We start from the raw sequence: 15616 nt of genomic DNA, 5'->3' as shown, positions 1-15616 counted from the left end.
ACCTCAGTGACCTTGGGCTTGAGAGGTTAAAAATTCAGCTAGATATCCTGTGCCTGAGTACAAGTTGGTCACTCAGGCCAGAACATGCATATTTGGATGTCAAATGAGATTATCAACCTACTGTGGTACCTGGGATAGTCAAACGAGTGATGGGCTTGCAAATGTAAAATGAGCATATGGGCAAGTACTGGAGGGCTACCAGCACCTATAGATCAACAATATACATACACAAGAGGGTGAGAGGACATGTGGAGAAAGAGATAAAATGATCACCATTAATGTTTTAAAAATCCAATGTTTTTGCAGTCCTCTGTTAATGAGCTAGGTCAATGCTGTAAAATGAAATGACAGAACCGTTAAAAAATAATTCTTAGAAGTATGGAAAATAATTTCAAAAAAGCAGAAATTGCAAATTGCTTTTATTTTTCAAGGTAGTGAAATCTTGATACATTAATTCAGCATACGAAGGTGTGAACCTGAATTATTAGTTACCAATGTCTTCTCCAATTAGGATTTGAGGTAAAAATTACTTAGTTTAACAGTCAAATGCAATTGGAATGCACTGAAATGATGGTAAAATATCTGGCTCTCTGAACTGACCTTACAATGACATCATATTTTGCAGCTTATTTTGTGGTACATCCATTAGAGACTAAGGTAAGAAAAATAATTCATAAACGTATGCTCTATTTCTTTACATTACTTACACTTTAAAAAAAATCAAAATCAGCATTCGTATAACTTAATTCTACTGGGTCACAACATATGATTTACCAAATGCATCCAATAAAATCTCAGGCTTCTCTCCCTCCTACCACCTGGTGAAATTGCACATTACCGGGAAAAATAGGAGCTTTCAAAAACTGAAGATGTGTCACACTGGGCTTTTAAAAATCTACAGAACACAAACAGACAGAATACAGAAAAATGTGATTTTCCAAGATTAGATCACAGTAGTACAAGCTTATGTTTACTGAATTTTTATGTTTGTGAATGCCATATGTAGTCAAGCACATGGAAACAGATATATCCTGATCTAATTGGATGGACCATTCTGGAAAGTTACAAATTAACTGCCAACAGTTATGGAAGGCTATCATTTATATCTGAAAAACCTCATAGCATTATCCATTTCATTCAGTTTGCTCCAAAGAGTGAAAAGAATTGTTAACATTCTAATTCAAGTATCTGCAGAGGTGAGTGACTGGTGATCAAAAGGAAAGGAAATGCCAGAGCTGTGCTGAATGCGAAGTAAACCCCCACACCACATGAAATGTTTCTATGCCTGCCAGAATTTGTCGGAATCATAATATTTAAATGGACAATCACTGCAGTCATTTATTTGAAAAATCTTCTATTTATGCATTTAAGACCAGTACTATTGGCTTATGCCCCTTTGCAAATGAAAAAAGTCCAATAACGCAAAATAATCTGAGGGATGAGCAATTAAAATTCCGTGTGAATTAAAAATGCACCAACGCAAAATGGACCTCACTATGACAATAAGGAATTCTATTTATGGAAGTAAAAAGCCACTGCAATCTGAGTTTCTTTGTTGCACATAGCTGCTACATGTTAATTACTTTTATTTAACATCTCTTATTTTGTAGGAACATTCACTCTACAAAGGTCTGAATATACCCTTCAATCCCAAATGGTCTTTCCAAAGAACATTCTACTTTACGATAGTCCCATTCTTAAATGTCTAGTATGATTTCTAAATGTTTACATATTTGTAACTACTCAATACCAATTGTGTGTGCATATAACAAAGTCTGTTTCAATTGACCCATTCAAGATGCAATGTTTCTGCAATGAAGGCATACATATCAGCGACCTCTTGAATTACTTTAGCAGTTGGTTTTCCTGCACCATGCCCAGCCTTGGTATCAACATAGATAAACAATGGATTAATCTGAGTTGGGCTCTGGCCAACAACATGCTGCAGAGTAGCTATGAATTTCATAGAGTGTAGAGGAACTACGCGATCATCATGGTCTGCTGTCATCAACAACATTGCGGGATACTGAATGCCATCAGCTGGCAGTTTAATATTATGAAGTGGAGAGTATCTAAAAAGAAGAGAGATGAAATGTAGCTGTCAATACTTATACATATCAGATATTCAAGACCAAGATATTGCTTATGAAATGGAACATTTCACAAATCCCCAAAATTGTTCAAGTTTAGAATTCAGGTTTACAATTAGGTTGAGATACCCAATTTAAACAGCAGTCAATAATTTAGAATTTAAGATCCTGTGACAGAAAAGGTAACTGCTGAGAAAATTCCATCATAAAATTCACACACTATTAATTATTCATTAAACTAGTTGCAACTTAAGATCACGACGTCAATGGCACATGTCTAACAATGTCAATGATACACTTATAAAAGTAATCCCTACCTCTACATAAATTGAAAATAATCCACAATTATTTTATGAATAAAAATTGCCATATATAATGTATTTACAGGCACTTTCACATCATGAATAAATTATATCAGATCTATTTCTGGACAGAAAAACTTATGCCATCCCATTCTTGATGTATGGAATCTACAACTCAAATTTTGTGGGAGTTTGATATATTTAGAAGTCCCACATGTCCCTTGTTGGAATTCACCAGGCCCCAACCAAAGAATGCATTGGGTGCCTCTTTGGAGTTCCCAACTTGTTGCTTTCATTCAAATGATGCCTGACACTAAATTTGGCTTGGACCTGAAACCAACAGTTGCAATTGCTCAGTAACCTCCCACCTGTTTGAAGTAAAATTTCTTCCCTCTTGTGCATTCATTTATCATTTTGATCCAGTTATGGAAAATAATTAGGTTCGACAGATTAACATGTGGTTTGAGAGATAGAAGTCTGATGCAATCCCAAGGGCATGAAGGTCCTGGGATAAATTCCGGGGAAGGGGAAGCTCAGTTAACAAGACTTAAATTTCACGAAAGTCCTGTATTTGACGTAGCATCATGAAGCAGACTGTTCACTGCTGACACTGAAAAATTGTCTTGGGGATGAAATCTTACAAGATGTGTATCTGGATTTCTGCTTACAGCAAAAATGTAGTATTGTTTTATTTTATTCATAAATATTTTTATTCTCCTTTATCACATTTTCATCATATTTACAACAACAAATAATTAACAATAACAACAAATACAATGGCAATCCCCGAGCCAGTAATCCCCTCACCCACCCCCCAACATTTTTAATACCGAACAGCAATGAAAAATTATTAGTTTGTACATTACAACCCCTAATGTTCGATGTCATCCAATTTATGAAAATGCATGATGAACAAGGCCCATGAGTTGTAGAACCCTTCCATCCTCCCCCTCAACTCGAACTTTACTTTCTCAAGTGTTAGGAGCTCCAGCAGGTTCCCCCCGCCATGCCGAGGCGCAGGACGAAGAAGCCGACCTCCAACCCAACAGAATCCGCCTTCAGGCAATCTGCCTCCGCACCCACTTCCAACCCCGGCTGACCCGACACCCCGAATATGGTTTCTAGAGGACCTGATTCGAGTCTCACATGCACCACCCTTGAGATTACCCTAAAGACCTCCCTCCAATTTTGGGCAGGACCAAAACATATGAACATGATGCGCTTCCTGCACCCCCCCGCCCTGCAGCGTTCACAAACATCCTCCACTCCGTAGTATTGTATTATTAACCTAAATTACGTTTTGTTTATTTCAATGTATGTATGTTCTTCAAATCAGTTTTGATACACAGTTTACGATGCGTCTCTTCATTCTTAGAGATACATGTGCTTTCGATATGCCTAAAATGACTGTAAATAATTCTTTCCCTCCTACTTTTCACAATTTGTATGGAACATTGCTCATAGCTCATAACTATAAAAAAAAAATCATGATAAAGCCATGAAGATCTTTCATGGCAATTTTTCAATAGGCAATTTTTCAACTGAAAGAGAACTGATCTTGTTCACACTGAAGGGTCACACATCTGTATTTGTGGCAAAGGATGCTGGTTAATGATTAGCAACTGGGAATTTGCCTTATTCTCTTTCCAAATTCAGGGTACAAGATCAACAGCTTCTCTTGCTATGGATTGGACTTGCACACTTTCTAGTCCACATGGCTCAGTCGACAACTTGATGAGTCATAAGAACATCGTTCGGAACATTTCGATATACAACTTACTTGATTAAGTATTCAAACTGCTCCTTGCTGTCTGAACAGCCAAAGTCAGTGGTCCACGCATGTCCAATGGTAAACTTGTGGAACTTGAGCATGTCCATGACTCCAACCTGCACTACAGCACAACCAAAGAGGTCAGGTCGCTGGTTCACACAAGCCGCTATAAAAAGATTGAGAAACACAAGAATGGTTAAATTTAATTTACGGAGTCGGACTAGAGATAATGAATTAAACTACAGCTTTTATTCTCTTTTTTTACCCATCCCTAGTTACAGGGCTGCAATTACAACCCAGGGTCATTAGTTTGGTAACTGATGGGCCCTTCCCAACACTGCCTACATGCATGAACAAATTTAAAAGAGAGGCAACAGAATCCCTGAAGCAATCAGTGAAAGGATACAGCCAAAAAGAATCACTATGGTAATTTACTGGAGATGCGACAAAACCCTCTTTTTAAAATAAATTTAGAGTACACCAATTATTTTTTCCAATTAAGGGGCAATTTAGCGTGGCCAATCCACCTACCCTGCACATCTATGGGTTGTGGGGGTGAAACCCACGCAGACACAGGGAGAATGTGCAAACTCCACACAGACAGTGACCCTGGGCTGAGATTCGAACCCGGGTCCTCAGCGCCGTAGGCAGCAATGCCACCATGCTGCCCACGACAAAATCCTCTTGACGTGCAAGTAGTTTTGAATGTTGCTTCCATAGACAACAGGATCTGAAGTCAATTATTCAACTAACAATACTTTGTATGTCTAAAACTCTATTTGTAAAGAAAACATGTATTTTATATTCTGTGGCATGATAGAACTGCTTTTGCACACAAATATACACTACAGTAGTATTAAATAGGCTCCTAAACTAGGCTCCTGTTTATTCGTTCAGGTAAGGTGTAACATTTTCCATCAACTAATTTTTGTATATTTAGATAAAAGAATCACTAAAAGCACCCTACCATGAAAAATAACCTTTAATATATTCTAGCAACCACTGTTAAGCGCTAAAATTAAATTTGCACTTATACTTGCTGCTTTTGCAATGTTGAGTGACACCACTGAAGAACATACTTAGGGCAGCACGATGGCAAGCACTGCTGCCTCAGAGCTTCAGGGACCTGGGTTCGATTTCAACGTTGGGTGACTGTGTGGAGTTTGCACGTTCTCCCAGTATCTGCCTGGGCTTCTTCCCACAATCCAAATAAGTGCAGGTTAGGTGGATTGACCATGCTGAATTGCCCATGTCCAAAGATTAGATGAGGTTACGGGGATAGGGCGCCCTTTCGGAGGGTCAGTGCAGGCTCGATGGGCCCAATAGCCTCCTTCTGCACTGTAGGGATTCTGTGATTCTATACCATGGCCCAGATCTTCTGGTGAGCTCTGAAGCTGTGTGCATTTATGAAGATTTCTGTGACCCAACCAAAAAAATAAAAGGCCTGTAAAACATTGTAGGAGTATTTTTATTGTTTTATCAACAGCTTAACTACATTTTTAAATGACGGTCATGTGATATAGATGCAGAGCTGAAAAGCTCCATAATACATGTGGCAACAATGAGCATAAAATCTTGTTCTGTTCAATGCATTAGAATGCTAGTTTCAATCACATCAGTTAGGAGGCCAGAAGCTAAGTAAAACGTCCATTATTTGGCAGAATGTGACAACTCTTTCTCAGAAAATAAAAATTGCCAGATAATCAAGAGTCTCCAAGCTTTGGTTTTACATTGTAGGTATTATAATAAAATATAAATAGCGTGCAGAAATTTCTTTGACTTCAAGCTTGACATATAGCAGAGACATACTCGGTGTTTATGACTTTCATTGCCTCTGGTCTGTGAAGTCTGTTATTTAATTAAGAAAGTGGGCAATTTAAATTTGGTTACATGATTTTGTAATTTTGCCACTTGATGGCTCTAGGTGGGCACAAACAATATATTTCAAATTAATTTAAAATATTTATCTATTTAATATAAATTTAGAGTACTCAATTATATTTTTCCAATTAAGGGGCAATTTAGTATGACAAATCCACCTACTCTGCACATCTTTGGGTTGTGGGTGTGAGACCCACACAGACAGGGGGAGAATGTGCAAACTCCACACGGACAGTGCCCTGGAGTCGGGATCGAACCTGGGTTTTGGTGTCATGAGGCAGCAGTGCGACACCCAAATTAATTTCAAATATGTCTTCAAGTACAAATTAGTCTGAGAAGCCATTATGATTAAAGTAAAGGAATAACACTTCCTGAAAAAAAAACTTGCAGTAAAATTACACATCAGAATTACATGAGTTAAAGACAAAATCAGAAACTGCTGGAAACATTCAGCAAGTTCGGCATTATCTGTCATGAGATCCCCAGTCAATACTTTATGGGGACTACCTTTTCTCAATACAGAGGTTAAAGATAAAGCTAGTTTTCATGTACTGTAAGTGCAAATACACATACAGCAGCAGAATTGTATTCAACCACAATCTGGAACCTCATGGCCTGGCATATTCCCCCACTCTGTCATTAACACCAATCCAGGGGATCAAGCCTGTTCAATGAAGAGTGCAAGAGAGCATGCCAGGAGCAACATCAAGAATACCGATAAATGAGGTGTAGACCTGGTGCAGCTACAACACAGGACTACTTATGTGCCAACATATAAGCAGCAAGTAATAAACAGAGCTAAACGATTCCACAACAGATGCATCAGATCTGAACTCTGTAGAGTCCTGCCATATACAGCTGTGAATGGTGGTGGGCAATTAAACAACTTGCTAGTGGAGGTAGCTCCACAAATGTCCCCATTCTCAATGAAGGAGAATTCATTTGCACATATGTGCAAATGGCAAGGCTGAGTCATTCGCAACAATCTTCAGCCAGAAGTGCCGAGTGGATGATCCATGTCGGTCTCCTCCGAAGGGCCCCAGCATCACAGATGTCAGTCTTCAGCCAATGCGATTCACTCCACGTGATATCATGAAATGGCTGAAGGCACTGGATACTGCAAAGACCAGGGGCCCTGACAATATCCCGGCAATAGTGTAGAAGTCAATATTTTTCCCGCTTCTGGACTGTGGTAGAAAGATTCAACAACGCTCGTTATGGAAAAATAACAAGGCTTTATTTACAAACAGACTGCATGCAGTAATGGCTGAAACTTGAGGTCAGAGAGCAGTTAGTATTACTGCTGATTCCTTTCTAAGTTCGCGCTTTCACAGAGAATCAGCTCAGAATTTATACATTATCAGAATCAGGATTATGTGACTACAGCTTAGTCAGGAATTCGATCAGAAGTATAAACAGAAGCAATATCATAAAACATGCATCACCTTGCTGACCTTCCAGGACTCTTTGTCTCATCACTCGTACCATTACCTTGTCCTTTGATGGAACATTAAAAGGTCGGAGGGGACTTGTTCCTTCCTGACCTTATCTTGTCTTATTTAGACTGCCTTGGGTTATGACGAGTTAGTCTGATCAGAAGTTGCGGAGGTCAGGCATTTCGGAATGGCTTGACCGTCTCCAATCTTATTCAGGCTTTAAGTCATGCAAAGTCAGCTTTTCTTACATTAGAACATAAAACAGTACAGCACAGAACAGGCCCTTCGGCCCTCGATGTTGTGCCGAGCAATGATCACCCTACTCAAATTCAAGTATCCACCCTATACCCGTAACCCAACAAACCCCCCCCCCCCCCCAACCTTACTTTTTAGGACACTACGGGCAATTTAGCATGGCCAATCCACCTAACCCGCACATCTTTGGACTGTGGGAGGAAACCGGAGCACCCGGAGGAAACCCACGCACACACGGGGAGGACGTGCAGACTCCACACAGAGTGACCCAGCCGGGAATCGAACCTGGTACCCTGGAGCTGTGAAGCATTTATGCTAACCACCATGCTACCGTGCTGCCAAGTAGTTGGCCAGTTTTCCCATAATGCCATTACTTATTTCGTACAACATCACAATAGTACTGAAGACTTGGGCTCCAGAACTTGTCAAACCCCTAGCCAAGCTGTTCCAGTACAGCTACAACACTGGCATCTGCCCGGCAATGTGGAAAATTGCCCAGGTGTGTCCTGTACACAGGAAACAGGACAAAAAACACAGCCAATTACTGCTGTATCAGTCTACTCTCCATCAAAAGAAAAATGATGGAAAGGGTCATCAACAGTGCTATCAAGCCGATTGGGATGGAGGAGTTGGCTAAGGGGTTGGGGAGTATGCAGGCGGGTGAGGCCCCGGGGCCGGATGGATTCCCTGTTGAGTTGTACAGGAAGTTCTCAGAGTTGTTGGGCACGCTGTTGCTGAGAACCTTTAACGAGGCTAAGGAAAAGGGAATCCTCCCCCCGACGATGTTGCAGGCTTTGATCTCGCTTATCCTCAAGCGTGATAAGGACCCGTTGCAATGCGGCTCCTATAGGCCAATTTCACTTCTTCAAATGAAATTTGAAAATGAAAATTGCTTATTGTCACAAGTAGGCTTCAATGAAGTTACTGTGAAAAGCCCCTAGTCGCCACATTCTGGCGCCTGTTCGGGGACACTGTTACAGGAATCGAACCGTGCTGCTGGCCTGCTTTTAGCCAGCGATTTAGCCCAGTGTGCTTCTTAATGTAGATGCTAAACTGTTGGCCAAGATCCTGGCCACTAGGATTGAGGATTGTGTACCGGGAGTGATTCATGAGGATCAGACAGGGTTTGTGAAGGGCAGGCAGCTGAACGTGAATGTGCGAAGGCTCCTGAATGTGATCATGATGCCCTCGGAGGGGAGGGGCGCAGAAGTAGTAGTGGCAATGGACGCGGAGAAAGCCTTTGATTGAGTGAAGTGGGAGTACCAGGCACCAGTAGCGAGTATTTCGACGAACCGGCTGCGGTCAGAGTATTTCAGGTTATATCGTGAAACGAGGCAGGGGTGCCCTTTGTCCCCCCTGCTGTTTGCCCTGGCGATTGAACCGTCGGCCATGGCGTTGAGAGAATCCAGAAACTGGAGGAGATTGGTCCGGGGGGAGGGGGCGACGACACCGCGTTTCACTGTAAGCGGATGACCTGCTTTTGGATATTGCAGATCCGGTGGAGGGGATGGGAGAGGTTATGCAGATTCTGAGGGATTTTGGAAACTTCTCGGGATACAAGTTAAATGTGGGGAAAAGCGAGCTTTTTGTGGTGCATGCGAGGGGCCAGGAAAAGAGATTGGGGGAGCTACCGCTTAAGATGGTGGAAGGAAGCTTTCGGTACTTGGGTATCCAGGAAGCCAGGAGTTGCGGGTTTTACGCAAGCTCAATCTCGCACGCCTGGTGGATCAGATGGAGGAGGACTTTAAGAGGTGGGATGTGTTGCCACTCTTCCTGGCGGGTAGGGTGCAGTCCGTAAAAATGACGGTTCTCCCTAGGTTCCTGTTTGCCTTCCAGTGCCTGCCTGTTCTCATCCCCAAGTTCTTCTTTAAGCGGGTAAATAGGAGTATTACGGGATTTGTGTGGGCAAATAAGACCCCGCGGGTTAAGAGACTGTTCTTGGAGCGCAGTCGTGAGGGGGGTGGGGGGGGAGGAGGTGGCACTGCCGAACTTGTGCAGCTATTACTGGGCAGCGAATGTGTCTATGATTCGGAAGTGGGTAATGGAGGGAGAGGGAATGGCGTGGAAACGTCTAGAAGCGTCGTCCAGTATAGGCACTAGCTTGGGGGCACTGGTGACGGCATCGTTGCCGCTTCCACCGACGTGGTTCACCACGAGCCCAGTGGTGGCGGCGACATTGAGCATCTGGGGGCAGTGGAGACGGCATGGGGGGGGGGGGGGGAGCCCTCAGTTTGGACCCCGATACGGAACAATCATAGGTTCGTTCCAGGTAGGATAGATGGTGGGTTCCTAAGTTGGCATTTGGCGGAAATCAAAAGAATGGGGGACTTGTTTATTGATGGTACCTTTGCCAGTCAGAGGGCGCTGGAAGAGAAATTTGGGCTACCCCTGAGGAATACCTTTAGGTACATGCAGGTTCGGGCGTTCGTGAAAAAGCAGGTGCGGGAATTCCCATGGCTGCCTGTTCGGAGGATACAGGATAGGGCGTGTGGGTTGGGGATGGCAAGATATCGGAAATATACCAGGAGTTGCGGAGATGATCTCGGTGGAAGAGCTAAAGGGCAAGTGGGAGGAGGAGCTGGGCGAGGGCCTGTGGGCTGACGCCCTGGGCAGGGTCAATTCCTCCTCATCTTGTGCCAGGCTCAGCCTGATTCAGTTTAAAGTGGTGCATCGGGCACATATGACAGGGGCAAGAGTGAGTACGTTTTTTGGGGTAGAGGACAGGTGTGTGAGGTGTTCAGGGAGCCCAGCTAATCATGCTCATATGTTCTGGGCATGCCCGGCACTTACGGAATTTTGGAAGAGCTTTGCAAAGGCTATGTCCAAGATCTTGGACACGCGGGTAAAGCAGAGTTGGGGGTTAACGATATTTGGGGTATCGGAAGATCCGAGAGTGCAGGAGTCGAAAGAGGCCGGAGTTCTGGCCTTTGCCTCCTTGGTAGCCCGGAGAAGGCTCTTGTTAATGTGGAGGGACGCGAATCCCCCAAGCGTGGAGGCTTGGATCAGTGACATGACTGGGTTTCTCAGGTTGGAGAAGATAAAGTTTGCCTTGCGAGGGTCTGTGCAGGGGTTCTCCAGGCGGTGGCAACCATTCCTTGGCTTTCTCGCGGAACGATAGGTGGAGGTCAGCAGCAGCAGCAACCTGGGGGGGAGGGGTGGGGGGGGAATGGGTGAGCTGTTTTCACGTTATTAGTTAGGGGCAGATGCCCTATTTTGTTTTGTTTGTTAAATTCTTAGCTGGATAGAAGGTTAAGTGGTTTTTGTTGATATATTGCTTTGTTTTCTTTGTATTATTCTCTTTTTTGTAGTGTTTTGTAAAAATTATTGAAAAATTTGGAATAAAAACATTTTAAAAAACCCAGTGCTATCAAGCAGCACTTAAACATTAATAACCTGTTCACGGATGCTCAGTTTAGGCTCCACGCGTGTCACTCAGCTCCTGTCCTCATTACAACCATGGTTCAAACACGGACAAAAGAGCGGAATGCCTGAGGTGAGGTAAGAGTGACTGCCCTTGACATAAAGGCATCATTTGATCGAGCATGGCATCATGAGCCCTAGCTAAACTGGAATCAATGGGAATCGGGGGAAAAACTCTCCACTGTTTGGAGCCATACCTGGCACAAAGGGTTGTGGTGGTTGGAGGTCAATTATCTCAACTCCAGGACACCACTGCAGGAGTTCCTCATGGTAGTGTCCAGGGCCAATCATCTTCTGGTGCTTCATCAATGACCTCCCTTCCATCATAAGGTCAGAAGTGGGGATGTTTGTGGATGACTGTGCTATGTTCAGCACCATTCGTTACTCCTCAGATAATGAAGCAGTCCATGTCCAAATGCAGCAAGACCTGGCCAATATCCAGGCTTGGGCTGACAAGTGGCAAGTTACATTCGCACCACACATGCCAGGCAATGACTATCTGCTACAAGAGAGGATCTAACCACCACCTTCTTGACATTCAATGGCATTACCATCGCTGAAACCCCCGCAATCAACATCCTGGGGGATTACCAGTGATCAGAAACTGAACGTACAGTGGGCGGTGTGGTAGCACAGTTGCTTCACAGCTCCAGGGTCCCAGTTTCGATTCCCGGCTTGGGTCACATTCTGCGCGGAGTCTGAACGTTCTCCCCGTGTATGCGTGGGTTTCCTCCGTGTGCTTCGGTTTCCTCCCACAGTTCAAAGATGTGCAGGTTAGGTGGATTGGCCATGCTAAATTGGACTTCGTGTCCAAAAAGCTTAGGTGGGGTTACTTTAAAAAAAAAATTTAGAGTACCCAATTCGTTTTTTCCAATTAAGGGGCAATTTAGCGTGGTCAATCCACCTACCCTGCACATCTTTGGGTTGTGGGGGCGAAACCCACGCAAACACGGGGAGAATGCGCAAACTTCACCCGGACAGTGACCCAGAGCCGGGATCGAACCTGGGACCTCGGCGCTGTGAGGCAGCAGTGCTACTCACTGTGCCACCGTGCTGTCCCTTAGGTGGGGTTACTGGGTTACAGGGTTAGGGTGGAGGTGTGGGCTTAGGTAGGGTGTTCTTTCCAAGGGTTGGAGCAGACTCGATGGGCCGAATGACCTCCTTCTGCACTGTAAATTCTGTGATTCTATTCTATGAACTGGACTAGCCACATTAATACTGTGGATACCAGGGCAGGTCAAAGACTTGGAATGCTAGCGTGAATAACACACCTCTTGGCCCCCTCACCCACTCCCCCCAAAGATTGGCCACCATCTACAAGGTACAAGTCAGGAATGTAATGGAATACTTTCCACTTACCTGGATGAGTGCAGCTCCAATAACACTCAAGAAGCTCAACACCATCCACCACAAAGCAGCTTGCTTAATTGCTCCCCCTTCTACAAATATTTAAGTCCTCTACCACCAACGAACAGTGGCAGCCGTGTGTACCATCTACAAGATGTACTGCAGTAGCTCACCAAAGTTGTTTAGACAACACCTTCCAAACCCATGACCACTAGCATCTGGAAGGACAAGAGCAGCAGACATCTGAAAACCTCAGGATGTTCCCCTCCAAATCACTCACCACCCTGACTTGGAAATATATCGCTGCTCCTTCTTTGTCGCTGGGACAACATCTTGGAACTCCCTCCCAAACAGCAGTGGGTGTACCTACACCTCAGGGACTGCAGTGGTTCAAGAAGACAACTCACCCCCACCTTCTGAAGTGCAGCTAGGGATGGGCAATACATGCTGGCCTAACCAGCGATGCCCATATCCTGTAAATAAATTAAAAAAAACATCAACATACCCACTAACAGACCACCATTAGAGCCTCCATTAATGGTCAGTTTTTTTGAAGTAGTGTAGCCCTTTTTGATGAGAACTTCAGCAGCACATTGAAAGTCATCAAAACAATTCTGCTTGTTTTCCAGCATACCTCCTGCAAACAAGGCACAAATATATTTTAGTTAAGATTCTATAATCAATTTCATATTCAGTTTTCAATGGTCCAGTTAATAATATTAGTGATATATTAACGAATAACCCAAGTGTACCCAAATTCTGCTACCAGACAGCCACATTGACAAAAGTTTCAATATGTGTATATAATATTTAGTGTACTTGATATTTTTAGAAGACTGATATGTATTACATTAGAACAACCATTGCTAAAATGACAAATGAACCTTCATTTTGGTGGCAGTATGTCTGCATGCACTGGCTGGTGAAAGGGCAGAAGTGAATAAATTAATCACACCTGTGGGTTAATCCCCCTAGGATTGTGGTTTGGACTGCCAAAGAACTCATTTATATAGTGTCTCTAATAGACACTTCATCGGAACATTAAAAAGCAAAATTAGATACCGAGCTACATAGGCAATATAAGGCACATGGTCAAACGTTTGGTCAAAGAGGCAGATGTAAGAAAAGTCTTAAGGAAGTCAGCAGTCTAGGTATTTTCCATCAGATTGTGCTTCCCCACTTCCTGCAGATTTCCTGTAGAAGATTAAAATGGTCAACACTGCTTTAAATAAATCAGAATGAAAGCTAAGAATAATTAATCTGTCACAGCTTCAAATGCTATAGCAGTTACTCTAGTGAAGGGGCGTAGTGGCTAGCTCTGGTGTAGTGGCTAGCACTGCTGCCTACAGTGCCGAGGCCCCGGGTTTGATCCCGGCCCCGGGTCACTGTTCGTGTGGAGTTTGCACATTCTCCCCGTTCCTGCATGGGTTTCACCCTCATATCTCCTATCCACCCGTACCATTTTCTCCACCAGCCTCTCCCTCTTGGCCCTCTCCCTGTGCGCCCGAATAGATATCAGCTCCCTTCTGACTACTGCCTTTAGCGCTTCCCAAACCACCCCAACTTGCACCTCCCCGTTATCATTGGTTTCTAGATACCCCTCTATGCCCCTACGGATCCGCCCGCACACTTCCTCCTCTGCCAAAAGCCCCACATCCAGCCTCCACAGCGGGCGTTCATCCTTCCCCTCCCCCAGCTCCAGATCCACTAAATGTGGTGCATGATCAGAAATGGCTATCGCCGAATACTCTGCCCCCACTACTCTCGGGATTAGCGCCCTGCTAAGCACAAAAAAATCAATCCGGGAGTACGCCTTATGAACATGGGAGAAAAAGGAGAACTCCCTACCCCCCCGGCTCCAAAAACCTCCAAGGGTCCACCCCCCCCCCCCATCTGATCCATGAACCCCCTCAGCACCGAGGCCGCTGCCGGCCTCCTGCCCGTCCTGGACTTCGAGCGATCCAGAGCCGGATCCAGCACCGTGTTAAAGTGCCCACCCAGGATCAATTCCCCTGTCTCCAGGTCCGGGATCAGGCCCAGCATTCGCCGCATGAAGCCCGCATCGTCCCAGTTGGGAGCATAAACATTAACCAAGACCACCCGCTCCCCCTGAAGTCTCCCACTCACCATCACATATCTACCTGCACTATCCGCCACCACTTTGGACGCAACAAACAACAGGCTCTTACCGACCAAAATTGCCACTCCACAGTTCTTCGAATCAACCCCCAGGTGAAACACCTGTCCCACACAACTTTTTCTTAGCCTCACCTGATCCGTAACCCTGAGGTGCGTCTCCTGGAGCATAGCCACATCCGCTCCCAACCCCCTCAAGTGAGCCAAGACCCGGGATCGCTTCACTGGACCATTCAGCCCCCTCACGTTCCATGTGACCAGCTGAACCCGGGGGGGGGACGGGGGGGCATCCCCCTCCCCCGATCAGCCATAGTTCTTCCTCAACCCGCCACGTGCCCAGGGAACCCCCCAAGCCTGCTCCCCACGGTGGCAGACCCCCCCTCCCAACCCCCCTTCACCATCCATTCCCTCACAGTCCCTGCAGCAACAACCCAGTACCTCCCCCTTCTTCCTCCCGCCCAAACCCCCCCACGCCCCCCCAAGCTAGGGCCCCCCAGCTGCATTACCCCTAACATTGTGCTTCCTTGAGTCAGCTGACTTCTGCTGACCCCGGCCACTCCCCCCCTAACCACGACCCCCCCCCCCCCCCCCCCCCCCCCCCCCGACGCAACACAGCCACCAATCCCTCCCTACCAGCGCCGGCCCCGCCCCCTATTCCTCCGGCGCGGGAAGAAAGCAGAGCTTCCAACCCGAGCTCCGCCCCTCAACCCAACACGCGGGAAAAAGACGGACACATAACCTATCGGGACCCCAAACTACTCCCCAACCCACCTGTGGACAAACCAAAAAAAAAACACCACATTAAATAAACAACAGCCCAGAAAACCCCGAAAAAAACAAAATAGCGAAAACGAACAGGCAACATCAATCAGCAAACACAGCCAATATAAACGACAGGATACCCAGGAGGGCAAAGCCTCCAAACAAAGTACATTTTTCCCCAGTCCTCAGTTCGAGTCCAAGTTCTCTGCCTGTACA

General features: G+C 45.1%; 1 protein-coding gene across 1 annotated transcript in view; it reads right to left on the bottom strand.

Moving 5' to 3' along the window:
• Positions 1-402: 402 nt before the first annotated feature.
• LOC119967133 (prolyl endopeptidase-like) overlaps positions 403-15616 on the bottom strand; it is a 160278-nt gene continuing 145064 nt past the window's right edge. The window contains exons 13-15 of the mRNA XM_038799252.1: positions 13008-13139; positions 4173-4329; positions 403-2072 (exon numbers count right to left, since the gene is read on the bottom strand). Of these exons, the coding sequence (XP_038655180.1) occupies positions 1781-2072; positions 4173-4329; positions 13008-13139 (581 nt within the window). The 3' untranslated portion in view covers positions 403-1780. The remainder of the gene's footprint in view (positions 2073-4172; positions 4330-13007; positions 13140-15616) is intronic.

The sequence above is a fragment of the Scyliorhinus canicula genome, chromosome 6, assembly GCF_902713615.1.
Source record: "Scyliorhinus canicula chromosome 6, sScyCan1.1, whole genome shotgun sequence".
NCBI lineage: Eukaryota > Metazoa > Chordata > Chondrichthyes > Carcharhiniformes > Scyliorhinidae > Scyliorhinus > Scyliorhinus canicula.
This window is presented reverse-complemented; position numbering and strand designations above follow the sequence as displayed.